Genomic DNA, 12,609 nt, shown 5'->3' on the forward strand with positions numbered 1-12,609 from the left:
GCCGGTCGCTCTTGGCAGGGGTGAACGATGCCACTGATCCCATCACAGCACCTGCCCCAAGGCGCTTAGCCAACACCTTCGCGATTCCAGCATCTTTCAGAGCAGGAATTCCTTCCTGCACAGCTTCAGCGGAAGTGTTTTTTTTTTTAATAGACCGCAAATTAAAAAGCAAATCAATATTCATCTCTAGAGTGTTTTATTTGCAGCCTCAAGTTGGCTGTTGTATTTGCTTCGGCTCTGCAAGAACCTGCCTGGAAAGCAGCTGGGGAGGGAGCTGCGCCACGAGGAAAGCCGGAAAAGCTGTGCGGGAGGCCAGCGAGCAGCTGGGAGGATCTGCAAGGACACGGGGTGGAAAGCGTTGCGTTTCCCATGGTCCCAGGCCGCAGCCAGGTGGATCCGCAGGGATACGGCATGGAAAGCGCTGCGTCTCCCGCAGGCACAGGCTGTGGCTGGGTAGATCCACAGGGACACAGCATGGAAAGCGCTGCATCTCCCGCAGGCACAAGCTGCAGCTGGGTGGATCCGCAGGGACACGGCGCAGAAAGCGCTGCGTTTCCCATGGTCCTGGGCTGCAGCGGGGTGGATCCGCAGGGACACGGCGCGGAAAGTGCCGCATTTCCCATGGTCCCGGGCCACGGCCAGGTGGATCCGCAGGGATAGGGCATGGAAAGTGCTGCGTCGCCCGTGGTCATGGGCTGCGGCCGGGAGGGCAGAGGAGCTGCGCCTCAGCCGGGCAGCCGAGGGCTTCCCTCTCCGGACCAGGTCCGCCCGGCATGTGCCACCAATCCCGGCTTCTCTCTGGGTGAGCAGCCTCCGCTCCAGGCCCTACTCGCTCCCCCTTGCATGGATGGTCCTTGGCCTCCCCCGTCCCAGGGAGCCGGGCGGCCCTGCTCCGTGTGCCCTGCTCGCCCCAGGCATCTCCCCTCCGCGCACCCTGGTCATCACCCCGCCGCGCGCCCCACACAGCCCCGCCGAGCCGGGGCGCCCTGCTCCGCTGGCCCCGCTCCAGCAGCCCCGGCCCCGACACCCCGGCCCGTCGCGGCTCCGCCCGCCCCGTCGCTCGAGAGGCCCCGCCTCTCGCCCCGCCCGAGCCACACCCCTTTCCACAGGACACGCCCACGTCCCTCCCACCGAGCTCCGGGCGCCGCGGGGCAGCGCGCAGCGTAGCCGCCCCGCGCAGCGCCCCGGCCCGCCCCCAGCCCGTAGCCCCGCCCCAGCTCGTAGCCCCGCCCCCGGTCCCGCCCCAGGCCCCGCCCGCCTCGCCCGGGCGCCGCGGGGCAGCGCGCAGCATGGCCGCCCCGCGCAGCGCCCCGGCCCGCCCCGCCGCCGCGCCCCGCCGCCCCGCGCCCGCCCGCCGCCGCCGCCGCGCATAAAAGGGCCCCGCGGCGGCCGCCTCCGCCCCGCGCCGCGCCCGGCCATGGCCAAGGACCAGCTGAAGCCGCGGCTGTGCCACATGCTGAAGGGCGAGAGCGGCTACGGCTTCCACCTGCACGGCGAGAAGGGCAAGAGCGGGCAGTTCATCCGCAAGGTGGAGCCGGGCTCGCCGGCCGAGGCGGCGGGGCTGCGCGCCGGCGACCGCGTCGTCGCCGTCAACGGGCTCAACGTGGAGCAGGAGACGCACCACCAGGTGGGGACCGCGGCCGGGGCCGGGCCGGGGGGGGGGGGTCGTGCCATTCGGCTCGTCTTGGCGGCGCCCTCGGGTGCGACCGCCGCGGGCTGAGCCTGGCGACGTTTGTGCCTCTGTCCTGCCTTTATTATTATTATTATTAAAAAAAAAAAATTTTTTTTTTAAAAAGTGTTTTCCGAGCAGTTCTGTCACTGCCTCGGGGGCTCCTCAGCCTGCTGGGGCTTGGGGATGTGCGAGCGCGACGCTGTCGAGGCTGCTATGTCCTGCCCGGCCTCGGAGCCGCGCCACGAAAAACGAGGTTTCTCCTCCCGCGCCTCCGCTGTGGCGCGTCGAGGCGTCGGAGCCAGGCGGCCAACGGCGAGATGGGCCGCAGCCGCAGCGGGGACAGATGGGACGGGATGGGCCGCGCGGGGCTGACGTGCCCTCCGCAAGCGTGTTGGGTGCAGATAAGCCCGGTGCCTCCTCGCATCGCGGCGTGCGCGGTGCTGATGAAACCCCGGGGAGGCCCCCGAAGCCTCCGGGTCCTCCCCACGGGCGCCGCTTTCGGGACGGGCTCTGCGCGAGAGCGAGCAGCGGAGTGGCGAACCCGCCTCACCGGGCAGCTGGTGTTTGGCGAGGGTGGGAAGGTGCCGGGTGGAAGTCTGCCCATCCGTCGGGAGCGGCTCCCCATGGGCCGGGGCAGAGCTGGGTTGGGAGATGCTGCTCCTGCCCACGCTGCCGCTGCCGTGTGCGGACGGAGCTGAGAAGGTGCCGATGGGTTTCCTGGGCCTCGGTGGAGTAGCATCCCGTCAGGCCGGGTACGCAGGGGAGCCCTGGGCGAGCTGCCGCCCGGCACGGCCCGCGGAGGCGGCGGGTTTTCGGCGTTCGGCGCAATCGCTTATTCAGGACAAGCGGCCTCGTCTGCAGTCTATAAATCTCGTGTCGGTTGTTTTCTTTCGCTTGCAGATAGCGAGTCTGTTGACCTTGGATGGAGCGTGCAGGGGAGTAAATAACTGCTAAGCTAATTGCACGTTAGGCGCGTTTGTCACTCCTAACCTTGGCGATGGTAACGCGCCCGGCCGGTGCGAGCTCGGTCAGAGCCCTACGAGGAATCGCAGCGCAGCTTTGCAGGGAGTCTGGGGGCGCCCAGAGCGTCGCTGCTCCTCTTCCTCCTCCTCTGCAGGATGAAGGCTTCTGCAGGGCGATGGTTCAGCCTGTAGGAGCCTCTCCTCCGAGGCCGCTGGCAGGGAGCCGCGGTGGCGGTTTTGCCCCGCTCCTCTGCACTTCCTTAACCTGCCCCGCTGCCATCGCGCCAGCTCAGCCCTGCGGTTTTAGCTCCCGGCCCTTCGGCGCGCGGGGCGAAGCGGGGCAGGGAGCGCCTCGTCCGAGGCCGTTCAAGCCCTCGCCTCCCCGTGCGTGAGCCGCCCGGCTCGCCCCTTCCCGCCCCCTGGGCTGATGTATCCGCCAGCCACAAAAAAACGTGGAAAACCAAGGCTGCGCACGGACAATGGTCTCCATTCAGCGGAGTCGGAGAGCAGTGAGGACGGGCCCGGCTCCGGCTCCTGCTCCTGGCCCCGTCACTGGCTTTGCTTTCCCTGATCTCCGCTCTCCGGTAGCACAGAACTGGGGTGAACGCGCAGATCGGGTCGTTTCTTGCATTAAACCAGCCCGGGCGAGGGGGATGCCGATGCGTCGGCTCAGCACGGGCGCCGAAGGTGCACCCGCACTCCGCCCTTCCCCGGGCAGAGCCCTGGAGATGGGAAATGGGGGGGCCGCGAGGCGAAGTGTGCTTGGTGAGACAGCGAGAGCAAAGCCCGGGGGAGGCAGGCGGTCCAGGGTCCTGCCGCAGCGCGGCGGCGTCCCGGCGTTTCCGCTCAGCTCCTCTCCTCCTTTTGCAGGTCGTGCAGCGCATCAAGGCCGTGGAGACGGAGACCCGCTTGCTCGTGGTGGACAAGGAGACGGATGAGTACCTGTGCAGCCTGCGGCTGACATGCACGGAGGAGATGGTGCACGGCGGCGTCCTGCTCGGCTCCGGCACGTCGCCCGCCAAGCCGCCGGGCAGCGACAACGGGGAGGTCTGGAAGCCGCAGCTGGATCTGAGCGGGGGCAGCCTGCCGCGGCACTCGCACAGCTTCTCCTCGCACGGCAGCAAGAAGGTGAGGGGCGGGGGGGGGGGGGGGGGTCAGTCGTGGGGGTCTGGGAAGCGCCTCCCTCCTGCGGCATCCCCGCGTGCCGCTCAGTTCCCATCGGAAAAAACCCTTCTGTACGTGGCTGGGAGCTTGGAGACCCTGTTGTGCCCTGCAGCAAGGGGGGGAGCTGCCCCACGGAGGCTCCCGCGCTGCTGCGGGCCGGCGGGGGGGTTACCGGCCCCGGGGAGCAGCGGCCCCCGGCTGTGCGCTGCGTCCCGGCCCTCGGGGCCAGGCTCTGCAGCCTGGGGCCTCCTGCAAAGCTGGGATTTATGAATGAGCTCGTTTCTCTCCTGTTTCCAGGAGGGAGGGAACATCTGGGGCAAACGTGTTCTCAGCTTTTTGCTTAAGTAGGAAGGAAATTAGCTCTCTTTAAGTGGCCTGGGTCTGGGCTGCGACGCCGCAGTAAGTGCCTTTTATTAGTAAACTTCTTTCCAAAGAGGAAAGAATTTGAGGTGGAAAATGTCCAGTTTCCAGGGCTGGCTTGTTGCTGGGGCCAGGCTCGCGGAGACGGCGCAGACTTGCACTCGGCAGATACGCAAGCGGCTTCTGTGCAGGCGCTGCTCTCGCTCGGGCCGCGAACGTGGCAGGGGCCGCGCCGGCTGCTCCGTCGCCCTCCTGCAGCCTGCCCTGCCCTCCCGGCACCCGGCTGAGCCGCGGAGGGGAGAAGCCCGCGGCCTTGGGGGCGTCCTGCTTCCCGTCTTTCCCTCCGGAGAGCCGCTCGGCATCTTGCGGAAGCCTTGCAGAGCCGCAGCTGTCCGGGGAGGGACCAGCTTTCCTGGGGGGGGGGGGCAGAAGCAGCGTCGCAGGGAGGATTTTTGGCATGTTTGAAGCCATTCGAGGGTCTGCGTGACGCTGACCCCTGGCACGCTGCCCCCGGGGGGGGATCGCTGCCCCGAGAGCCGGGATGGGTCGGTGCGGCAGGGGGAGGCAGCCGTGGGCACGGCAGGGGGCTGCTTCCCGGGACGGGATTTCCTATCCCACCCCCGTTCCTTGTGCTGGGTGAAATCCAGCAGTTCGTAGCGACGGGAAGTCGGGCGAGGGCAAGGGGCCGGTCCCTTCCGGCCGTCGGGTTTCGGCTCCTCCGAGGGGTGGGAGAGCCGAGCAGGGCCCGGGGGCTCGGCTGGGGTCCTTCGGCGTGGGCCAGGCGCTGGCTGAACATCGAGCATTTTTTTGTGGCCTCACTGGGGGCGTTTGGTGGACGGGGAGGAGAAAATGCAGCTCTGCTGCCCCTTGCAAACCTGGTGCCGCTGCTCCTGGGGGCCGGATCATCCGCGTTGTGCGCAAGGGCTGCAGTCGCCTCGATTCCAGGCTGGGTTGTTCAGTGCAGCCTGAGGCACAAAGTGAAACAAAAGCAAGGGAAATCTGGGCTGGACTTGAGTAACCGGCTGTCCCGGCCGAGCCGGCGTCCAGCGAGGCAGCGGCGATGTCCCTGGGGGCAGGAGGCGCCCGGTGGCCGAGCAGCCTCTGGGCTTAGCTTTGCCCCACGTTTGGGTTTTGGCTGCGTGCTTCCCCTCGCCGCAGGTCCGGCTGATGCCGGCCGCCCCGCGGGCAGGGAGGATGAGGATGGGGCTGCATGCCCTGTTCCCGCTGGGCCCTGGCGGCACTGGACGCCCATGTGCGGGTCCCTGGTGCGCCAGCCTGGTGGCGGGCACAGCCTGTCCCTGTCCGGGGGTGGCTCTGTTCCCCCTGCAGCGTTTCCCCGTGTTGCTGCAGCCTTATTTTGGAAGAGAAGCGGCTCTTCCCCTGCCAGCTGCCGCGGGATTAACGTGGAGCCCCGGCGTGCGGGACCTTGCGCCTCCAGCAAGCACTGTAGCGCAATGAATAATTCGGGGCGTATTTAAAATCGGGCTGCCGGCCCCGCAGAGCAGGGCGGCAGGGCTCGCTGCCAGGTGCCCGCGTGGCCGCAGAGCGAGCGCCGGGGCCGCGCTGCTGCGTTGACCGGCCGGCGGTGCCGGGAGCAGGGTCCGTCCACGCTGCTCATCCCAGCCCCGGCTCTGGTGCCCAGGAGACGCTCTCCTTAGCGGAGGAAGGCAGGGCTGTGCGTGTGCCAGGGGGAGGCAGGGGAGGAGAGGCAGAACAAGCTGGAGAGGAGGCACGACTATCCCAAGGGGATGTTTAGGCTTCCAGCCCAAGGCCGTGAAGCTGGACCCTCGGCTTTGGCTCTCCCAGCACCCTGGATCAAGCGACTCAAGGCCAGATTTTAGGGGGATTGTTTTGAAAGCTTCTTCAGATGCTTGGTCGCATCTTTAAGTGCCCAAATAATTAAAAAAAAAAAAAAAAAAAATTGATGCTCAAAGTCATGAATCTTCGATGCCGTTTCCCCCGCTGGCGTTGATTGCACTGACCTGTCCCGCAGGGGGGCAGGATGCGGCTCGGGGCTGGGGGCAGCGGGCTCGGGAGCGGGGGGCGCATGGGTGCGGGCCGAGCTGCCCGGGGAGCTGGTCGGGGGACGTGTTTTGGGCGCTGCCTTTATTGCAGAGGCGCCTTTGGGCAGCGGTGCTGCGCCGCGGGAGACGTGGCCAGGAGCCATGCGGTGCTGCAATGCCACGGGGCGTTTGCCATGGCGAGGACACCAGCCGGAGCGGGGACCCCCGTGGGGCGCTCCCTTCCTGGCCCCGGGAAGGGGTGCGGCGGCTGTGCCGACCCTGCTCCCGCTGGGAGCCCGGGGCCGAGGAGGTCGGTGCCCGCTGGGTGCGGATGCTCCTCTGTTGGGACTCGCGGCTCCCGGCTCTCTCCAGGTGTGTTTGCAGGAGCAACAAGAACAGCAGCGAAGCCGTTGAAGGGCTCGGGGTGGTGCAATTCCGCTCCTCCTTCGCCGCTCGGGCGGCGTCAAGCCGTGACGCGGGAGCGAGGTGCGGCACGGTACCCAGGGAAGGGCCTCGGCACCGTCCTCGTGCCGCTAAGGGGACTTGGGGGCAACTTCGGCTCTTGCCGGGTAGAAGCAGGGCAGCCGGCGCCTCGCTGCTTCCAAACGCCGCTTTTTCCTCACTGGCACCTATCATCTTTCGGAACCGAAACCTCGTCTTGTTTAGCAACTGCTGGATTTTAGCAGCCGGAATTTTAATGCAGAGGAATTAGCGGCTGGTTGTTAATCAGCCCTTGTGTGCTGCGCGGGAGCTTTGGGCACGGTGCTGCGCGCTCCCCGGTCCTGCGTGCCGGGCGCTTCCCCGCTCGGCCCCCTCGCCGTCGTGTCCCGAACCAGCCCCCGGCCTGGCAGCGGCTTGGTTACCACCGGTGTCGTGGGCAGTTGGTCTCTGTGTTGCTGTCAGGTGTGATCCGGACCGATCCTGCTGATCTCCGAGCAGGAGCCGGTCTCCGTGGGATGCTAATGGAGCTGTGGGCCATCGGTGAGCATTGTCCTCCTGCCACTGGTGTTGGAAATCCTGGGAAAACTCTGCCCCGGCTTTGGAGGGGCAGCGTCACCCTTCGCTTGCAGGTCTTGCCGGAAGCTGAAAGCTGTAAAACTAGGAGGAAAATGAATGTGGGCCACTAAAAGCGGCTCCCAAGCTGCCGGCATCCCCAGGCGCGAGGATGTCCCCTTCCTCCTGCTCCCACGCTGGGTGCCGGCTGCATCCACATGCCTCTGGGTCACCTAATCTCCGCCACCCGGCGGAGACCCCTCGGGCACGGGGGATTTGGGCCAGCTCTTCCCGCAGCAGCGGGTGCAAAGGCTCGTGCGTGCCACGGCCCCCTGCGTGCTGCAGAGGGGTCAACGCACCTGGGGGCGGCCGCAGCGTTTCCTCCCGGAGAACCGCGGTGGCTCCGTGTGCGCCAGCGCGGCGGTCGGGGCCCGCAGGTGCAGGGCCGGTGTGGACATCGAGGCGGTAAATATTTACACTTCTGTTTGGATCAGGAGTAAGGACCTAATTTCTGTTGCAAATAAAACTCTGCATTGCAACATCTTCTGCCGCCAGCTTTCTGCCGGACGCTGGAGGAGGAGGAGGAGTAACTCGGGACAGATGTTTCCAGCGGACTTTGCCAACTCAGTTGAGGCCCAAAATTTAGGGCTTGTAGAATAACCACAAAGATGTCATAAAACTGAACGTGAGCAGAAATGTCTGCAGTAATTATGTGATTAAAAACCTTTAAAATAAGTGCATGGTTTAAATTAAAACACCTCCCTGCTGCCGTCCTGCTCTCCAGGCAGGCCGGGAGCTGCGGGGGGATGTGAGCAGAGGGCTGCAAAACCGTTCTGCTGATAGCGATGGAAAAGGCAGCGCAGGAGCACGGGTTAAGGCTCGGAAAAAGCCTTTGGTGATGTGTGAGGAGCCTTGGCCCTTCCCGGCTATTCCCGTAGCAGCTATTTTTGCGGACGCTGCACAGTAGTCACAGCTTTTCTGCTGTTTTGGTTTCCTTGAGGCTGCAGCTTAATCACAGCCTTGGCGCTGAGCAGGGGAGGGAGCCTGGCAGCAGGAGTACGTCCAGTTCTCACCGTGTTTTCCTGCTTCCCCATCCCGCTCCTGCCCTGCGCCGTGCTCCTGGCGGTGTCGGGGGACCCGTGGGCCCCGCGCGGGCGCAGGGGTTGCTGGTGGCGTCCGGCAGCCAGGTGTGCCGGCCCGGCCAAAAATGTGCACCCTGCGTATTTAAAAAATAAGAACTTTCCTAAAGTCCGGTTACAGCGGGGGCTTGGCTTGAGTCCTGCAAAGCCAGGCTTTTGTGCAAGATTAGCGCTTTAATCTTGCAGGAGGAGACGCACGGGGCCGGGGTGGTGCTGGGCTCGGCTGCGGTAGCAATGCTGCCCGGTGTTGCAGGGGCTCCAGCCAGTGCCGGGGGCTTTGGAGCGACTCCGGCACGTGGCATCCCAGGGCTGGGCGCTCGGCTCCTGGCGGCGCGGGACCAGGAGCAGTTTGGGGTGTCTACTGGGCGCACGGCTCTGCGGCGAGCCCCGGCCTCTTGCTGCCTCTTTCCCTGTGGCTCCGGGCTCCCGGCGGCGGTCGCTGCGCTCCGGATGAGGGGAGGCTCCTAGCGCTCCTGCGGTCCGGCAGCGGCACGTGGCCGGCTGCTGCGGTTTGTTCTTTTCTTGCACGAATTCTGGGCTGCCGTCGCATTGCCGCAGCGGGGTTTGCACGGCCGCCGAGGAGCGCGGCGCTTCGGGCTTTGCTGCAGTCCTCGGCTGTCTCCGGAGACGCAAGGAGGAGGGAACGGCGGGATGCTCGCCCCGATTCCTGCAGCGTGGCTCCTTGCGCGGGGCCTGGCGAGCCGGGGCGGCCGCGGGAAGCTCCTCCCGAGGCAAGGAGCTTCCGCCCCGGCGGTGCTTTTGGTGAAGCACAAAGCAGCCGGGGCTTGGAGTGTGGGGATGCGCTGGCAGGGCGGGATGCATCCCGCATCCCCGCGGGCCGGGGCAGCCTCCCTGCACCGTGCCGTTAGAAATCTCTTTGGCAGAAGCTGGGCCCTCTGCGCATCCTCCGGCAGCGGCACAAGGCCTCTGCCGCGGTTTCGCGCTGTCCCTCGCTGCTCTGGGGGGGACGCGGCTCCGGGAGAGGATGCTCTTGGTAGCAAGTTTGGCATTTCCATGTGCAAACACATCAGTTTGCATAAGAAAACGCTTTGGTTTCTGTGCAGCTCCGCGGAGCTCAACGCTCTTACTTTCCTTAGCTTAAAGCAGTGCTTTTTGGTTTTGCATTTTGCTTTTTCGTAGGATCCGAGTTAACGGGGGGCAGGGGGTGGCGCGTGGCCCTTTCCTAGCCTCCTTTCTCCAGGATCGTCGCTTGCCCTGTTTTGCAAGGTGGGTGGGATTTGAGTGGGGTTAATCCTGCTCCTTGCCAGGCCCAGGAGCGACGGGAGCTCGAGGCCGTCCCCTCCGTAGGGCTCTCCCTAATCCGCTCCCGTCGGCTCCCCTCGAGCCGGGCCCATCTCTCCGGCAGTTGCAGCAGCTTGGGCCCAGAGCGGATCCAAGCCACGCGCGGAGGTGTCAGCGTTACGTCATGGGCCTTTGGGAGTGGAAACACATGGAGCAAACATGCAATACGGACGTTGAGTTTACAGCGCACGTTCCAGCGCCCGCGACTTCCAAATGAGATTTTAAAGAGCTCTTTTTGAAATCCAAAGGCCGCATCCCTTTACGGATTGCAGCCGTAACGGCATGCAAGCGAAGCGCGAGGGCCGTGCCGTCGCCTCTCCGAGTGCAGTCCGCTCGCGCTCTTTGGGAGGGGAGGCCGGAAGGTCGGGGGATTTTCCTGGCGGCGCAGAAGAGCTCGGGGTCAGGTTGGAGCAGAGCCGGTTTTGGCTTCCCGACATTGGTGCCGTCTCTAGGTACGGCGGTTTTATGGGCTGTCTGCGGCCTCGGGAGACTCCAGGTTGGGATACGAGAGAGAGGAAACCAAACCCTTAATCAGCAGAGGGTTTCTTCACACCCACGCGTCCCTATAAATAAGCAGAACTAAAAAGCGAGTCGTAGACACAACCGTTCCTGGCGAGATCCACGTCGTAATTTAATTTCATTGCTGCTTTTGCCTGGGCTCCTGGGCGTTCTGGTCCCGCGTGTAAACCGGAGCCGGGCCTGGAGCTCCGTTTCCTTGGCTAAACGTCTCTTCTCCCACTAAAGCCCTGCACGAGTTGGCTCTTATCAGGTAAAACAAGCTGACCCTGGATGTCCATTAGCAACGGCTCCGTGCGAGCCGTGCTGGAAAGTAATCCCCGAGCCAGGGAAAGGTTAGAGAGACGCTTTCCCGGAGGTGCCGGTGCTGTGGGATGGGCTGCAGGAGGGGGAACGATGGGGGTGAGCGTGGCGGCAGGGGCTGCTCCGGGAGCCGGTTTGGAGCCCCGAGCAGGCGCCTGCTCCCGGGATGAGGATGGTGGCGAGACCCCATGTGGGAGCTGGTGGGGGTCCGCGAGGTCCCGCTCCCTCCCGTGTCGCTGCGTTGCACCTAAATATAGCATCCGTAAATGCAATTTTTCCCTTTTTCTCCGGGGGGTGAAGGTCCCGGGTGGGCCAAGGAGGGTAGTCGGGGCCCGGTGCCCCCATGGCGGGGGGGCAGCTCTTGGTGCAACCCCTGCTCCCTCCTTGCCGCCACGGGAATGCAAAGCCAGTGAGACCGAATTCCCACTAATGACGCGGGATCGTTAATGGCAGCTGATGGGGCCAGCGGGAGCGAATGCCTTGATGGTTGCTCCGAGCCTGGTCTTGGCAAAAAGCATGGCCAGGCTGCAGGGTCTCTCCTGCTTCCCAAGGCTGCAGCCGGCGCCTCGGGCTGGGGCTCCGGGCGGCAGCGCTGGGAGGCTCCTGCGCCTCCTCCCTGTGCTCCCGGGAGCTGGGGCTTCGTGTGGGACGCGGGGACACATTTACCCCCTTTCCAGAGGCTGGAAAAGCTGCCTTGCGTCAAGGAAACACGTGCACGGGGTGATTTTGGAGAGGGGAAATCCCAGCGTATGCAGTGCCCCCTCCCCTGAGGGCATCGGCAGCAGAGCTGGAGCTCGCATTTCTTCGGCAGCGAATCGCTTAAAGGCGGGACGCTGCGAAATGCTCCTTCTCCCGAGTCGCCCCCGTACCCGGCACCCGCAGGGGTGCGCAGCCGGCGCCGTGCGGCGCTGAGCCATGCCGCGGGGAAGCGGAGCCCGGCCGCCGCGGCGCTCCAGATCGCTCCGTCCTCCCCACCCTTCCTATCCTTCCTGCCCTTGCTGGCTCCCGCCCGGCGGTTTCACGGGATAACAACCTTCGGGTGCATCCGAGGCTCCGGCTGGGATGTCGCAGCCGATTTTTCGATGCCGCCGCGGGGCGAGCGGCTCTCCCAGCCTCCCTGGCCTCGGCACATCCTCCGCTCCTGGGAGCCGGCAGCGGCTGGTGGGAGCGGTACCCCATAGGGGTATCCATCCCCAGGGGCAAGCTGAGTTTCCGCGGCTGTTGGAGGGGCGCACAGGCTTGCCGCTTCGACGGGACAAGCAGGTGGCGGATGCGCCACTGTCCCCAAAACCGCGGCGTTTTCCGCGCGCCGTAGCGGCCCCGGCGCGGGCTGAGAGCTGGCTGGCTGCAGATAACCAGGCTGCGACGTCTGCTGCGCCTCGGCGGCCGGGTGCCCGTCGCTGGACCGTGTCCATCGCTAATTGGAGTCGCTTTGCCGTCTCGGCGCGCGCCCGCGCCTCTCGCTTGCTCCCTTTGTGCTGGGCTTTGGCAGGCGGCGCCGCGGGAAGCGTCCTGCCCCTGCGGAGCGATTCCTCGCTCCGGGAGCAGGCGTACCAGCGTCGTCGGGAATAAGGTGCTACTCAAGCAAGGTAAAGACAGCCGAGCCTGGGTGAAACGTGCGGGCTGCTTTACGGATGCTTAGGGCAGCAGCAGCAGCAATTACGGAAAACAGTGCAAAACCCCGATGTGCTTTGCTCTTTAAAAAAAAAATAATAATAATTTTTTTGGATGGTTCTATCACTTAAACCCAGCTGGAGCAGTTTAAATAATTGGAGCAATTGGAATAACGGAAGCATTGGGCCATACTGGGCTCTGCAGCAGCGACCGCTTGGTTTGCGGTGCCCTGGCGAAGCCGCGGCCCAGAAGCGCTGGGCGCGGGTTGGATATTCGCCTGCGAAACGCCGGGAGCGGCACAGGCATCTCCGGCTCCTCGTGCCTGTGTCTCCGCAGCAGGCTGCACGAGCCACCCGTGCCCACTCCGGTGCCGTGCAAGCCGCTCCGCTCAAGCTGTGCTCCGGCGCTGCGCGGCTCCCTGGGGATGCGGGTGCCTCCGGCTTCCCCCGCCAGCATGCGTTGTTGGTGCAGGGAAAGATGCCTGGAAAAAGCAGGACCCCAAATTCATGGTCTGGGTCTGGGTCGGCCCCCGGTGCCGCGGTACGATGCCGGGGATGCTCAGCACCCGCCCGGCAAAGCTG

The 12,609-nt window shown here is 65.3% G+C and overlaps 1 protein-coding gene across 1 annotated transcript in view; it reads left to right on the forward strand.

Annotated features, from left to right (window-relative positions):
* The first annotated feature begins 1,362 nt into the window (after positions 1-1,362).
* The window catches only part of NHERF2 (NHERF family PDZ scaffold protein 2), a 31,955-nt gene continuing 20,708 nt past the window's right edge, over positions 1,363-12,609 (forward strand). Inside the window, exons 1-2 of the mRNA XM_067306377.1 lie at positions 1,363-1,627; positions 3,505-3,762. Of these exons, the coding sequence (XP_067162478.1) occupies positions 1,418-1,627; positions 3,505-3,762 (468 nt within the window). The 5' untranslated portion in view covers positions 1,363-1,417. The remainder of the gene's footprint in view (positions 1,628-3,504; positions 3,763-12,609) is intronic.

Source organism: Apteryx mantelli, chromosome 16, assembly GCF_036417845.1.
Source record: "Apteryx mantelli isolate bAptMan1 chromosome 16, bAptMan1.hap1, whole genome shotgun sequence".
NCBI classification, from domain to species: Eukaryota; Metazoa; Chordata; class Aves; order Apterygiformes; family Apterygidae; genus Apteryx; species Apteryx mantelli.